Source organism: Ceratina calcarata, unplaced genomic scaffold (assembly GCF_001652005.2).
Source record: "Ceratina calcarata isolate Rehan_Ccalc_2016 unplaced genomic scaffold, ASM165200v1 scaffold127.2, whole genome shotgun sequence".
NCBI classification, from domain to species: Eukaryota; Metazoa; Arthropoda; class Insecta; order Hymenoptera; family Apidae; genus Ceratina; species Ceratina calcarata.
Window position 1 is genome coordinate 745165 of NW_017133727.1, and position 12412 is coordinate 757576.

The window sequence follows — 12412 nt, forward strand, 5'->3', positions numbered from 1 at the left end:
TCCTGTTCACATATCGTTTACATCAATTCTCGTTTTTGTAGGTCTTGCGCCCTTTTTTATTACGGAGATTGAAAACTGAGGTAGAAAAGCAATTACCGAAGAAGTACGAACACGTTGTCATGTGTCGTCTATCAAAGAGGCAGCGATATCTGTACGATGATTTTATGTCTAGAGCAAAGTATGTATTAATGTACACGATGTAATATAGAAATTCGTGTCATTGCTAATATAATTGTTTCTCATTAGAACAAAAGAGACTCTTGCCAGCGGTAATTTGTTGAGCGTCATTAACGTATTAATGCAATTGCGGAAAGTATGCAATCATCCAAATTTGTTTGAAGTGAGACCTACTATATCACCGTTTCAAATGGAGGCCATCGAGTTTGTAACTGCGTCCTTAGTATGGGGCGCTCTTGATTACGATCCGTTTAAGGTATCAATCCAATCTCTCGTTTTAACACTGATTATTTTTTTTACGTTTAGGAAAGTGTATAATGTGTTTATTTCATTTTACAGCATATCGATCTGTCTAGTATTAATCTTTTTTTATGCGATCTGGACTTGACACTTACCGCGTTCGTGGCGCACAGAGTCAGGCGGTTGCAAACGCCGCGAAAACTCATCGAGGAAATAGACAGTCAACCGGAGCCACCTCCGAGATGTCCACCTGGAAAAATTAAAATCAATGTTAGGCTATCTAATCAAGCTAGACCGTCGTCTATCCAACAGCAGACTCAAGCGAAGTTCAAGAACCTAGCTGGAATCTTGCCTACTCCAAAAGTTGGAACGTCTCCTCTAATTAAAACTGCGAATAATCAGAGTGCTCCGAGACAAGGTAAGAATCGCTTTTCTAGCATTCATTTAATCTATTGAATTCATGTAATTAATTTTGGTTGGATTTCGCTGATTCACAGGTGTTACGTTGAAAGTAGCAAGTGGTCAGTTGCAGGGATATCCCGTACAACTGGTTCAACATCAAGGCAGCGTGAAAGGTGAGCTCCGTTCTATGTTGCTTTCTTCTGGCACATGTACACATACATTTACATTAAAAATTTGGGACCCCGTGCATCATCGATCAGTGGTTGCAGTCATGTCGCTGTGTAATCATTTTTGCAGTGGTGCTAGATGAAGTTGGTCTCGGGCCAGCTTGTTTATAGTCTTCCGTATTATAAGCATTCTAGAACCGAGAGCACATCGACTAAACTTCCATTATTAATTATATAATCTCTAACATTTGTGAGTCACAGTTTGTGTAAAGCATATTTGTTGTGTTTGCTTCGGAAATAGCGATCCCTGTCGGGACACTAGCACATAATCCACAAAGTACAACAGTGACACCGACTACAGCAGCAACGAATGCACAGAGGATTACAGTAGGGAATGCGAACATTAGAGATGGACTGCAACGACTAGCAACGCAGACTGTCACGTTTAAGCAAGGCGATTCCGTCCAAAGATTCTGTCTCAAATCTCAGACTGTGCCTAGTTTCGCACAGGTGGTTCAAACATCTACTGGTAGACATATCTTTTTGACTTCAAATCAACAAAACACTAACACAGGTTTGTCCCATTGAGTGCTCATATCCCACTGATTTCATTTTCTTCATTAAAAGCAACGCGCGAGAACCGTCTTACATCCCTTCACGTATCATTTTTATGCATTTTAAATAATACAAAACGCATGTCTAAAAATAATACTTCTGTGTTTGCGAGCAAATCTCCTAAATACTTATTTTTTTTCCAATGGTGATATATATAATCTGCGACTGACATGCTTCTACGTTTGCAGTTTCATTTCCAGTGATGAGTGGGCAACGTTTAACGGTTTTATCGAAATCTCTGATGGGCCTATCTACTTCGGCAGCTACGGTGAACAAAGTAATAGGAGGAGTGGTGACTACTTCGAGTGGCACAAGTGGAAGACCTGTAATGAGGGTACCGCCACTTAATGTTACCGCCTCTCAAGCACAGTCCCCCACTGGTAATGGACAACCGCAGCAACAGCAATCGATCCGTTGCGGTATCGTCACGCGACACGCACAAAAAGATACAGAAAAGGCACAAACGAAAGAACGTCCAAAATCCGAATTCTATTTGGTAATTATTCTAACACAGAATTCTATCTTCCAGAAATCGACGAATTTTTAATATGTAACTTTTTTTTACAGCCGCAATTAGAAGAAGAAAGGAAACAGAGACGTGAGGCTAAACTCGAACTTCTTGCGAACATTAATGAAAGACGATGCGCCGCGTGTCCTCTTTACGGTGAGGATCTGTTCATGGCGCTGAGAATTGGTAAACCGTCTACGGCTTGCCGATGGCATAACGGTTGGGTACACTGTGCGACGACTAAGAACAGCACGCGTACAAGGAAGCAGTTTTTCTCTCGCACAGAAGCGCTTGCGGAAGCTATTAAAAGTACGGAGCAAATTGTTGAAGAGTTGAAAGAAGTTTTCGAAAGGTACGTATGTCGGTGAGAAAAGATTCCATCAATAATTTTATGGTAATATATGTTTAATTTTCTATATTTATGTTAGGTTCGTCGTACACGTTCCCGCCGTGTGTGCTCCAACGCCACGTTTCCATGTTTCGCATCCTCCGCCACATAAACTATTCGGTCAACGGCGAATGCAGATGGAATTGCAACGTCAGCTATCGCCAAAATTAGCATTGTTCCATCCAGTAGCAAGCGCAACGATGACGCAGTTCCCCGATCCCAGATTAATACAGTACGACTGCGGGAAGTTACAATCGTTAGATCAGGTCCTTAGGAAACTCAAATCGGAGAATCATAGAGTTCTAATATTTACACAAATGACGAGGATGTTGGACGTGTTGGAGGCTTTTCTCAATTACCATGGTCACATATATTTACGTTTGGACGGCACTACTAGAGTAGATCAGCGACAGGTAATTAATAATTAGTTGATCAGTACAAATTTCATTACTTGATAGTTTCACATTTTTTAAACTGATACTTAATTTCGTAAAAATCGTGCAGGTTTTGATGGAAAGATTTAACGGGGACAAAAGAATATTTTGTTTCATTTTGTCAACGAGATCTGGAGGTGTGGGCGTAAATCTTACAGGGGCGGATACCGTTATATTTTATGACAGCGATTGGAATCCAACGATGGATGCCCAGGCGCAAGACAGGTGTCACAGAATCGGACAAACCCGAGATGTGCACATCTATAGGTACGTATCGAAAATACGGTGCACAAATGTTTTATTATTTGTTTAATTATATTTTCATGCGCTGCAGGTTAGTAAGCGAGAAGACTGTGGAAGAAAACATATTGAAAAAAGCAAATCAGAAGAGACTGCTCGGAGATCTAGCGATCGAGGGTGGCAATTTCACAACTGCATACTTCAAAAGTGTAAGTATTTTCCAATTACACGATTAAGTACTCTATTCTTAACTTATTTTATTATTGTAATCTTTCTATTTCATAGTCCACGATTCAAGATCTCTTTAATATTGATCAATCGGAGAACGATGCGTCGACTCGAATGGCCGAGGTACTGGAGCAAAACAGAGATCGGGAGAAGTTCTTGCAAAAGGACGGTCAGGGATCTTCGGTCGAGGATAAAATAGCGATGGGTGCGCTCGAGAGCGCGCTTGCTGCCGCCGAAGAGGATCTCGACGTTCAAGCTGCGAAGACTGCCAAGGCCGAGGCTGTTGCCGATCTCGCGGAGTTCGATGAAAATATACCTTTGGATGATGCAGACAAAGATGATACGCAAGTTAGCAAGGCCGAGCTCGAAGTGCAGAACTTAGTATCTCAGGTAAGATGACGTTATAATGATACGAGTCAGGTTCCCTGTCGTTTAAGTCCGAGTACTTATTGGTTAAGGAGTCGTCAATTTTATTCTTGAGCTGTGAACGGCTACTCGCTTGCCGCTAAACAGCGGTGAATCTTACCCGTACTCTTGGCTGGAGCCCATTGGGGCATCCAGCTTTTACGTGGTTTAGATCGTCAAAATCATGGGTCTTTGAAGATTCGCATCATACGAAAATCGTCACGATTTTCGGACGATTTCCGTAATGTGAATACCCTATATAATACTTCTTATTCAATTTTGACTTTGAACTTGTAGAGATGTTAATTGAAAATCTTTTCTCGTGTTCATAGTTGACGCCGATAGAACGGTACGCTATGAAGTTTGTCGAAGAGTCGGAAGGCGCGTTTTCCTCGGCGCAACTGGCCGCAGCTGAACGCGAGCTCGAGGAGCAGAAGAAGGAATGGGAACTGGATCGTTTACGCGCGCTGCGGGAAGAAGAGGAGAGGCGTATGCGTCTAGCCGACGACGACGAGAAGCCGTTAACGTTCGGACGTGAGGATGCGCAAAATCAGGTTAATAGTGCTAGTAATTCTAAGAAATTAGTCAATAAGAAACTCCCACCGAATAGGAGGAGGAATTCGCGTAAGAATATTAGTAAAAGTGCTCAAGAATCGGAAAGTGATACTGACACTACTACCGAGTCTGAGTCTGAATCGCAGGAAGACGTAGTCGAAGATAGTCTCGATGAAGAGTCGAGTCATACGGAGAGTCAGAGTCAGGGCGACGAGGATGAGGAGGAGGAAGAGATGAACGATCAGAACGATTCGGAGAAAGGGGAATATCCGAAGCGTAAGAACCGTTCCAACAAGTCGTTCAGTCAGAACCACTTCGATTTGAATAGTCCGCGAACGAGATCTAGGGGTAACGTTAAAATCAACTTATGGACTTTGGACGTGAGTCCGATCTTGCCGGGTATAAAACCCAAGTGTCGCGGTAGAGCCAGTAACCTACGGAAACAACGCGAGCTCGAGATGAGGATCAAAGCGCAGGGGAAACGTTTCGTGCCACCGGGTTTGAGTTGTAGAAAATTCAATATCACGAATTCTTCGAGTAAATCCGACGACGAAGATAGTACAACTCAGAAAGAAGTATCCGATACGGAACAGATGGCGATCGACAAAGAAGAGAATTGTAAAATGGTTCAAAATCATGCAAAATCGGTGCGCGATTCTTTAGATATGGAAACGTGTTCTCAGTCGGATAATTCGTCTGTCACGTCGGAACAGTATAAAGATTCGGAATCTAGTTTGGTCGATGAAAAAGTGTGCGATGATGTAAGTCAAGACAATCCGGAACAATACAGTAACTCCGAACCGGAGACGAACAGTAATGATGAGTCGGAAAATTTTAGCATCGATTCAGCATCGCAAAACAGTAACTCTAATTCGCCAGCTATACAATCGAACAGTTCGAAACATACCTCCGATTCGAAATGTTTGAAGAATTCGATAACGTTGGACATAGATGAAGAAATTAGTATATCGGGAAATTCAACGATTACTCCTTTGAAAAATAAAATGACTGTTCAAGATAATGTTGAAACAAATTCTATCGAAGAAAAAGAAGAGTCTTGTGAATCGAGAACATCTGAAAATAACTACAGTATCGTGGATGAACTACAAGATAACAGCGTTTCCGATGATGAACGTACAAGGACCGATGCGAGACCACACAGCGCCGTCGATACAAAAAAGAAAACAACCGTAGAAGAAACTCCAGTGAATGAGGAACAATACGATGAAAGTACTTTAGGCTTGCAAGATCAGTCTCCCAGTGAAAAGGAATCGAAATCTGTGATAGGATCAAGCTCTAGTCAGGAGTCCAATATCAGCGAACAGAACTGTACTAAGTCGGATGAGTGCACGCGTGACGAGGATAAAGGAAATATCCAATCTACTTCGAAAACCAGTGACAATACTTCTTGCTCCAATACTACGAGTTCTAACAGCTCCGAAACGAGCGAAACCAAGGATAAATTTCGAAAACCGAGTTTAGTATCTTACGGAGTGATCACAAGAAGCGCAAAATTAAATCTTAGCATAGGAAATACGGAAAATAAGAATTCGAGCGCGCACTCATCTAACGAGTCTAGCGAATCGAGACAGAATCAAGAAAACGAAGCTTCGCATCCGACTACTCCTCGTAAGGAAATCAGTAAGACTCGAAGACCCGATACTCCTCGGCCTACAGCAGAATGCAGTAGTAGTAGAGTTACGAGATCGAGCGCTGTTCGTTCGTTCACACCACCTCCGAGTAGCAATGCGAGTTTTTCCAAAACGAAACGACCGGACACTCCGATGCCCGAGTGCTTCAAAGCGTCATCCCGACCAACAACGAGATCCATGCCATGTATTCTCCCGCAACCAAGTAACGAAGAACAAAACACGTGTGAGAAGCGAACGACTCGTAGCTCTAAGACTTTGGACAATGGTTTCATGAGTCCGCCTCCTCCGTTTAAAAGAAGTAGTTCGATACCGCCGACAAAACCATCGTCCGAGACGAAGGACTTCGCTGTTCCTGTTACGACCCGGTCCAAGAGGAACAGCGAATCTTCCAATATAAATACGAACCCCAGGCGACGACCGGACACGCCAGTTCCTACGTTTGAGCAAGTGTCGAGAGTCACCAGATCCGGACTAAATTTCACATTGAACTCGGGGAAATCGAATCACGTGTCGAGAAGTAATAAAAATGCTCGGAAATCAGATTCGTCTTCCGATCCGAAAACGCAGGTAGAAGAAGCTTCAAACTTAAACACGGATTCGAACGGGAACGCGGTTGTATCGGAAACGTTCGCGAAACAGGAAGACACGGCGTTATCTCTTTACAACGACGAGAGACCGCAAAGAACCGCTAAAGTCGTCGCTATTCTTACTCTGGATACGAGAAACAACCACGTTAGTAAAGCCTCCAGTTCCGTTCATTCGAAGTCGTCTAATTGCAATTCCACCGACGCGAAGAATACTAAAAAAAACGCCGATTCTAATTCGAACACCGCGTCCGATTCGACAGGAAAAAATTGCCTCAGGATCTCCGACGTTACATCCAATTGTAAAGTAGACAGATGGTGCGAATCCGGTGTAGATATAGACTCTTCGAACGTGCTTTCCAAGGTAGTACGTACTTATTCGAATACCAAGAAGCCGGGAAAAGCGTCGCCGTTGAATAAAAGCGCGACGCTGAATGCCAATCATAAAACTGATAAGGTCCCGTTGCCTGTACAATCGGCGGTGATAGCCTTGGTGGACTTAGACAACGATCCCAATTACGATTCGTCCGACGGATCGCAAAGATTGAGAAGAAAGCTAAAGCGAACGCGATTATCCTCGTTTACGAAGTCCTTGAAGGAAGACGAGCCGCAGGTGAACGCGTTAGACGATGAAGAACAGATACCGCCAAAAAAGTCGGTTCGTTCGCAGCTTCCTCCTCCTCCTTCGTCGCAATCCATGCAGCTGGAGAAGATAAATAGTGGTTCTATATCTTGAGTCTCGCTAAAACTTTATCGCTGTAACATTTAGCAGCGTGTTTGTATAAATATTCGAATCATGTTTCGAAGAACATTGTTCTCGGACGACTACCATCACATGGAATCGCGTTCGGGTGAAACCGGTCGAAGGTTCCAAGATTTTCTTAATTTTCACAACACGATCCTTGTATATAATCACGAAGATAAAGATAAGTGAGAAGTTTCTTTCGTTGTACTGAGTACACGCTCTGTAATATTTTTAGAATTGTAAATTATAGTCTCTCTTGTAAAGGTTTCGAATGTCTTTTAAGCGGCATTGTAATTTATACTTGGTGATAAAAAAAAGAGTGGAACGATTAAAAATCATCCGGCTGTACCATAATAGGATATAGAGACGAGGAAAGGAAAAAATAATTCACTAATAGCTAGTTCCATTAGTACGCTACGAGTCTGCCGTTTCTCGGAACGAGTTTGTGGCGTTAACAATCGTTAAACAAATATGAATTGAAATAGACATTCGATACGGAAGTAAAAAGGAATCAACAATAATACTGTGAATGCGTCGGTACTTTGCTCTCGTGTGTAACGCCTTGTGTCCACGTAACTTTGCAAGGTAACGACCCGATTGCATTGCTAGATTTAAGAAGTTCTTCGTTTAAACGGTATGCCCCACTGTAATATTTAAGTTGCGTGCCTGTATTTTGTATGATCGAGTGAGTCCGAGAAAGGAAATAAACAAAATATTCCTTGCTACTATAATGATGTGTTTTCTTATTTCTTGGTGCGTTTCCAAGTCGGTTCGATCAAAGGTTCAGTTCCGTTTTGGTGTCAAATTTTGCTCAATGTGCTTGGTTATATATATCGAGGGATCATTAGAAAATTAATGATCTTGCATATTCTCGCGAAGTTTTGGTGTGGCAAGGCTATCATGACCGCACATAAAAAAAGTGAGAAATACTTTGTTTTTGCAGTAGACAGTAGCATGCAAGCAGTAGAAAAGCTCCAATGAATAATTATTTAAACAAATGGCACCAAAACACTGCCTTTGCCATTCCAAACTTGGAGTCAGCCAAGGTATAAGCAGGCACATTAATGAGCGTCTTGTACAATAACTTGATACTTGCACGGAGTCGATTCACTTCGGAGTAGATTCTTAAATGGAAAAATGAGCCTTTGAACGAGCAAAGTCCTATTCACTTTCCTTGACATGATAAAATCATTAGTTCATTCTCTTCCTTTTTTTATACAATTTCTTACGTTCACCGGAAGATAACCGAAGATCGCGCGTACGCAAGTCTCTTCAAGCTCTCCGAAAATTGGGTGCACCGTACACGACGCTCCGGTTCCGACGCACTATTTCTTTTCTATTCTTTGAACAGATCTCATAGTCTTACTTTAATATCTTACAGATATGGTTGTCGGACGATAATATGGAGCAAATGCCGGTCAGTATATAAATTCCCTTTTTTAACACGGTATCTTGAGAGCCCCTGTATATAGTTTATTTGAATCATCAGATGTGGTGTCCTCCTACGCCTCCTACGACGGATAACGATGTTTACATCGACTATTCTTTGGGATTCCTTTACGAAAATACTCCGATGTCGGAGGCACAGTTACCTCCGATCTACATTAAGAAGGAGCAAAAGAGAAGTAGGATCGAAGCCGGAATGAACGATCGCGACGGTAAGCAAACGCAGCGTTGAGTTCGAATCGAAGGTGCGATTTTCAATTTTTACGTAATTATTTCTAATATAGGTCGTCGCGCGGTTAAAATGCGGCACAAGGAGGAATCGGTTTACGCGCCTCGATCTCTGTTCGATCGGCCTTCGCCGGCATTTATGAAAATGCATCGCGACATGAAATTACACAAATATCGTATCGTTCGCCCGCCGATACCGCTGCCGGGGATGAAGCCTTCGCACATGTCGAAATCCTCTGCGGATCAAGAACACGTTCTGGATTCGTTGATACACGAGGACTGGGCCCTTCTCCAAGCGATCCAGATTTACCAAGGATTACCGTTGAATCTGATGATCTTGTCACCCGGTCACACTCCAAATTGGGATCTAGTCGCAGACATAGTTAACAATACGTCTCGAATATATAGATCTCCCAAGCAATGCAGAAGCAGATACGAATCGGTGATACTGCCTAGGGAAGAAGGGAAGTTACCTTACGATACCACGCCGAAAAAACAAAAGAAACAGAAAGGCGTTTACAAAATGCCTCAGGTCTCCGAGGTATATCATGACACTTTTTATCTACGATTTCGAGGGAGATGTTTGTTAGGGAAAATAATCATTTTTGACTCGTCTTCTTTTAGCAACAAAGTAAAGCAAACCGGCACATGAAAACGTCTCAGATATATAATCAAGATAAAAATAATTCGTTCACGTTAATGTGCTGTCAAAGATTCGACACCATTAAATCTGTCTCGAATAAGAGAACACCTACCGTTAAACCGTTGCTCGTTAACCCATTAATGAAAAATCCTACGAACGCAGCAGTTTTAGCCGAATACGGTATCCAATATGATAGTCCGTTGGCTCCCATAGAAGTTGCGACGCGACGCGCCGACAGGATCGCGAAGGAGAAACTTAAACACGCTGTTAGTATATCATAACTCAACATTATTTAAATTTAATTTTCAAAAATTTATACATTATCGTTTGATTCAGGTCTTGACAGCGGAGCAACAGCAACAAGTAGCCGCTCGCCTGCTGCAACAGCAGCAACAACAACAACAACAGCAGCAACAGCAGCAGCAAGTTCAACAGCAACAGATTAAATTGCAGCAGCAGCAGACCCAACAGAATATTTCGAGCACTGCGAGTCCTCAGGTGCATCAAATATCGCAAGTTGTAACAACGGTCACAACAGGGCTGACTACCATGAAGACTGTTACATCATTAACAAATGTTACCACGTGCGGTACAACGGTCGCTACGACCACGGTGAAAGCCAGACAAGCAGGAACATTGACCATGCAAGACGCGCGGACGACGCCAACGGTCGTCAGCGTCAGTAACTTGCAGGCTGCTCAAAGAATCGCAACGGCGAGTTTAGTGTCCGCTGCCCAAAGTTCACCTGTAGGTAGCACGCAAAAGGGTATCGTGGGAGTCACTGTGGCTCCGGCTTCCGGCAGTAAAACGCTTACTGCTGCACAATTGCAGTATTACAGACAGCAACAAGTTCTGTTGCGACAACAGCAATTGAAAGTACTCCAGGCACAAGCTGCTGCAAGCGGTCAGAAGGTATCGGTAGCCGTCTCGGCCGCGGCGGCGCAGCAAAGAGCCACGTTGATGAAACAGAGTATAACCGCCGGGACCGTTGCGCAAACAGCCGGGAAGCAAACGGTGACGCGTACGATGTCGGAAACGGAAATGGCTGCTCTCATAAAGCGACAGGCTTCCCTGCAGCAGCAAGCGAAAGCGGTGGCTCAGGTGCAGGTACCCGCACAGACCGGACTTACGCCGGCTCAATTGTTCGCACAAGCCGGTTTACAAGTACAGGCTGGCACGTCCGCCAGTGGTACGCCGGTCGCTACTTTAGTAAAGACAGCGAACGTGGCCAACGTACGTACACCTCAGCAGATCCGTCAGCTCGCTTTCCATCCTCAGATCATCGCCCAAAGGAAATTACCAACACAGAAAGTTGCGCAACTGACGCCGGTCGCCGCGAAACCGGGCGTACAGACTCAGTTGATTGTGCAACAGAAATCGTTGCCCGCGATGACCGTGCAGCAGATCCAACAAGTTATGAAACACGTTCAGCCGTCGACGATGCAACAGTTTACCCACGTAAGTCTTTTTACAAACTTTCTCATTATCGTCTCTCTTTACTCGATGCTTATTTTTATTCGTGATTGCAGGTTTCGACGGGACAGGCGGTTTCTCAACCGGGCCAAGTGGTCCTGGCAAAGTCTCCGCTGCAGACACGAGTGATCCCGGTCGCTTCTCCCGGTTTGAAGCAAACTATTCAAGTTGTTACCGCGAGCAGTGCCCAACTACGACAAGCTGCACCTGCTCAAGGGAAACCCGTCGTGACCACCGCGAGAGGCAGCCCCGGGCCCAGTCAAGTCAGACTGCATCCTATACACCCTCAACAGGTGCAACAGCAACAGCAGACACAACAGAGTCAATCTCAACCGGATGCTCAATCGAAGTGAAGGTGTTTCATTAGTACAGAATATTCATCGGACATCGCAGACTGTTTAATTAAAATAACGTTGTTGATCGAAGGAATTTGTAAAATCGGAATAAAGGAAATTCCAGGACTCTTAAACCGGTAAAAACATTCCAAACGGTGTCGCGAGTTATTCAACGTTGAAACTGATTCAGTGCAACTGATTCATGCAATATGTACCGCGAAACAACAGTTCAGAAAGCGTTTTTAGTTTGATCACGATTAATCACTTTCTCAGATATTCGATTATGCCGATCGAATTTGAATATAATATTTAATGAAATTTTGTTACGGGCCATCGTCTTGTAGTATTATTCCTTATCTTGGAATGCGCTTAACAATCGACGATGGTGATAAATAAAGGATACAGGGCAAGCCAAAAATTAATGCACAGTTCAATATTTTTATTTCATTGAAACTAGAGCCCGAATCATGAGGGATAGATTTACCTTAATGAAACAGATTTCTTATATTTAAGGAATCCGATTTCGCTTGAGATTTCATAATGATCTTAATTTGAAAGAAACAAGTTTGAACATTGTAAATTTGCAATCTTCTAATTACGTGTCGAGGTGTATTTTTTTTTTTTTAATTCGTAAGGACTATATAGTAAGAAACGATTTAGCTTCGAGAAATACGCTTAACTTATCGATAACCGTGAACGTGAAGGGAGTAATTACGAAGCTATAACTGTATATGTATTTATAGTTACCTGTAGGGTTCCAAAATTTCGTTCGACGATGCGGTGTTTATACTAGAATCTTTATCGAATCGTGTAAGATTGTACTAATAATCTATATAAATATGTATAATTCGTGTATTATAGACGCTAAAATAAATCTCGTGAAAGTAAGGCTGGAATTTATAATTAGTTCTCAATCCACAGATTGTGGAATAATATCTTACAATTAC

General features: G+C 42.9%; 1 protein-coding gene across 4 annotated transcripts in view; it reads left to right on the top strand.

The window, feature by feature from the left end:
* dom (domino helicase) overlaps nucleotides 1–12353 on the top strand; it is a 20791-nt gene extending 8438 nt beyond the window's left edge. The window contains exons 13-30 of one of the 4 annotated variants that reach the window (XM_018030226.2): nucleotides 42–178; nucleotides 247–433; nucleotides 517–835; nucleotides 915–992; nucleotides 1288–1560; nucleotides 1790–2097; nucleotides 2169–2461; nucleotides 2538–2910; nucleotides 3002–3198; nucleotides 3266–3380; nucleotides 3457–3789; nucleotides 4137–4358; nucleotides 8722–8757; nucleotides 8830–8998; nucleotides 9071–9555; nucleotides 9639–9923; nucleotides 9994–11115; nucleotides 11187–12353. In XM_018030226.2, the coding sequence (XP_017885715.1) occupies nucleotides 42–178; nucleotides 247–433; nucleotides 517–835; nucleotides 915–992; nucleotides 1288–1560; nucleotides 1790–2097; nucleotides 2169–2461; nucleotides 2538–2910; nucleotides 3002–3198; nucleotides 3266–3380; nucleotides 3457–3789; nucleotides 4137–4358; nucleotides 8722–8757; nucleotides 8830–8998; nucleotides 9071–9555; nucleotides 9639–9923; nucleotides 9994–11115; nucleotides 11187–11483 (5229 nt within the window). In that variant the 3' untranslated portion in view covers nucleotides 11484–12353. Of the gene's footprint in view, nucleotides 1–41; nucleotides 179–246; nucleotides 434–516; nucleotides 836–914; nucleotides 993–1287; nucleotides 1561–1789; nucleotides 2098–2168; nucleotides 2462–2537; nucleotides 2911–3001; nucleotides 3199–3265; nucleotides 3381–3456; nucleotides 3790–4136; nucleotides 8072–8721; nucleotides 8758–8829; nucleotides 8999–9070; nucleotides 9556–9638; nucleotides 9924–9993; nucleotides 11116–11186 lie in introns of those variants that run through there. The other 3 variants (XM_018030197.2, XM_026816055.1, XM_018030216.2) reach the window with 3 other exon arrangements.
* Nucleotides 12354–12412: the final 59 nt, after the last annotated feature.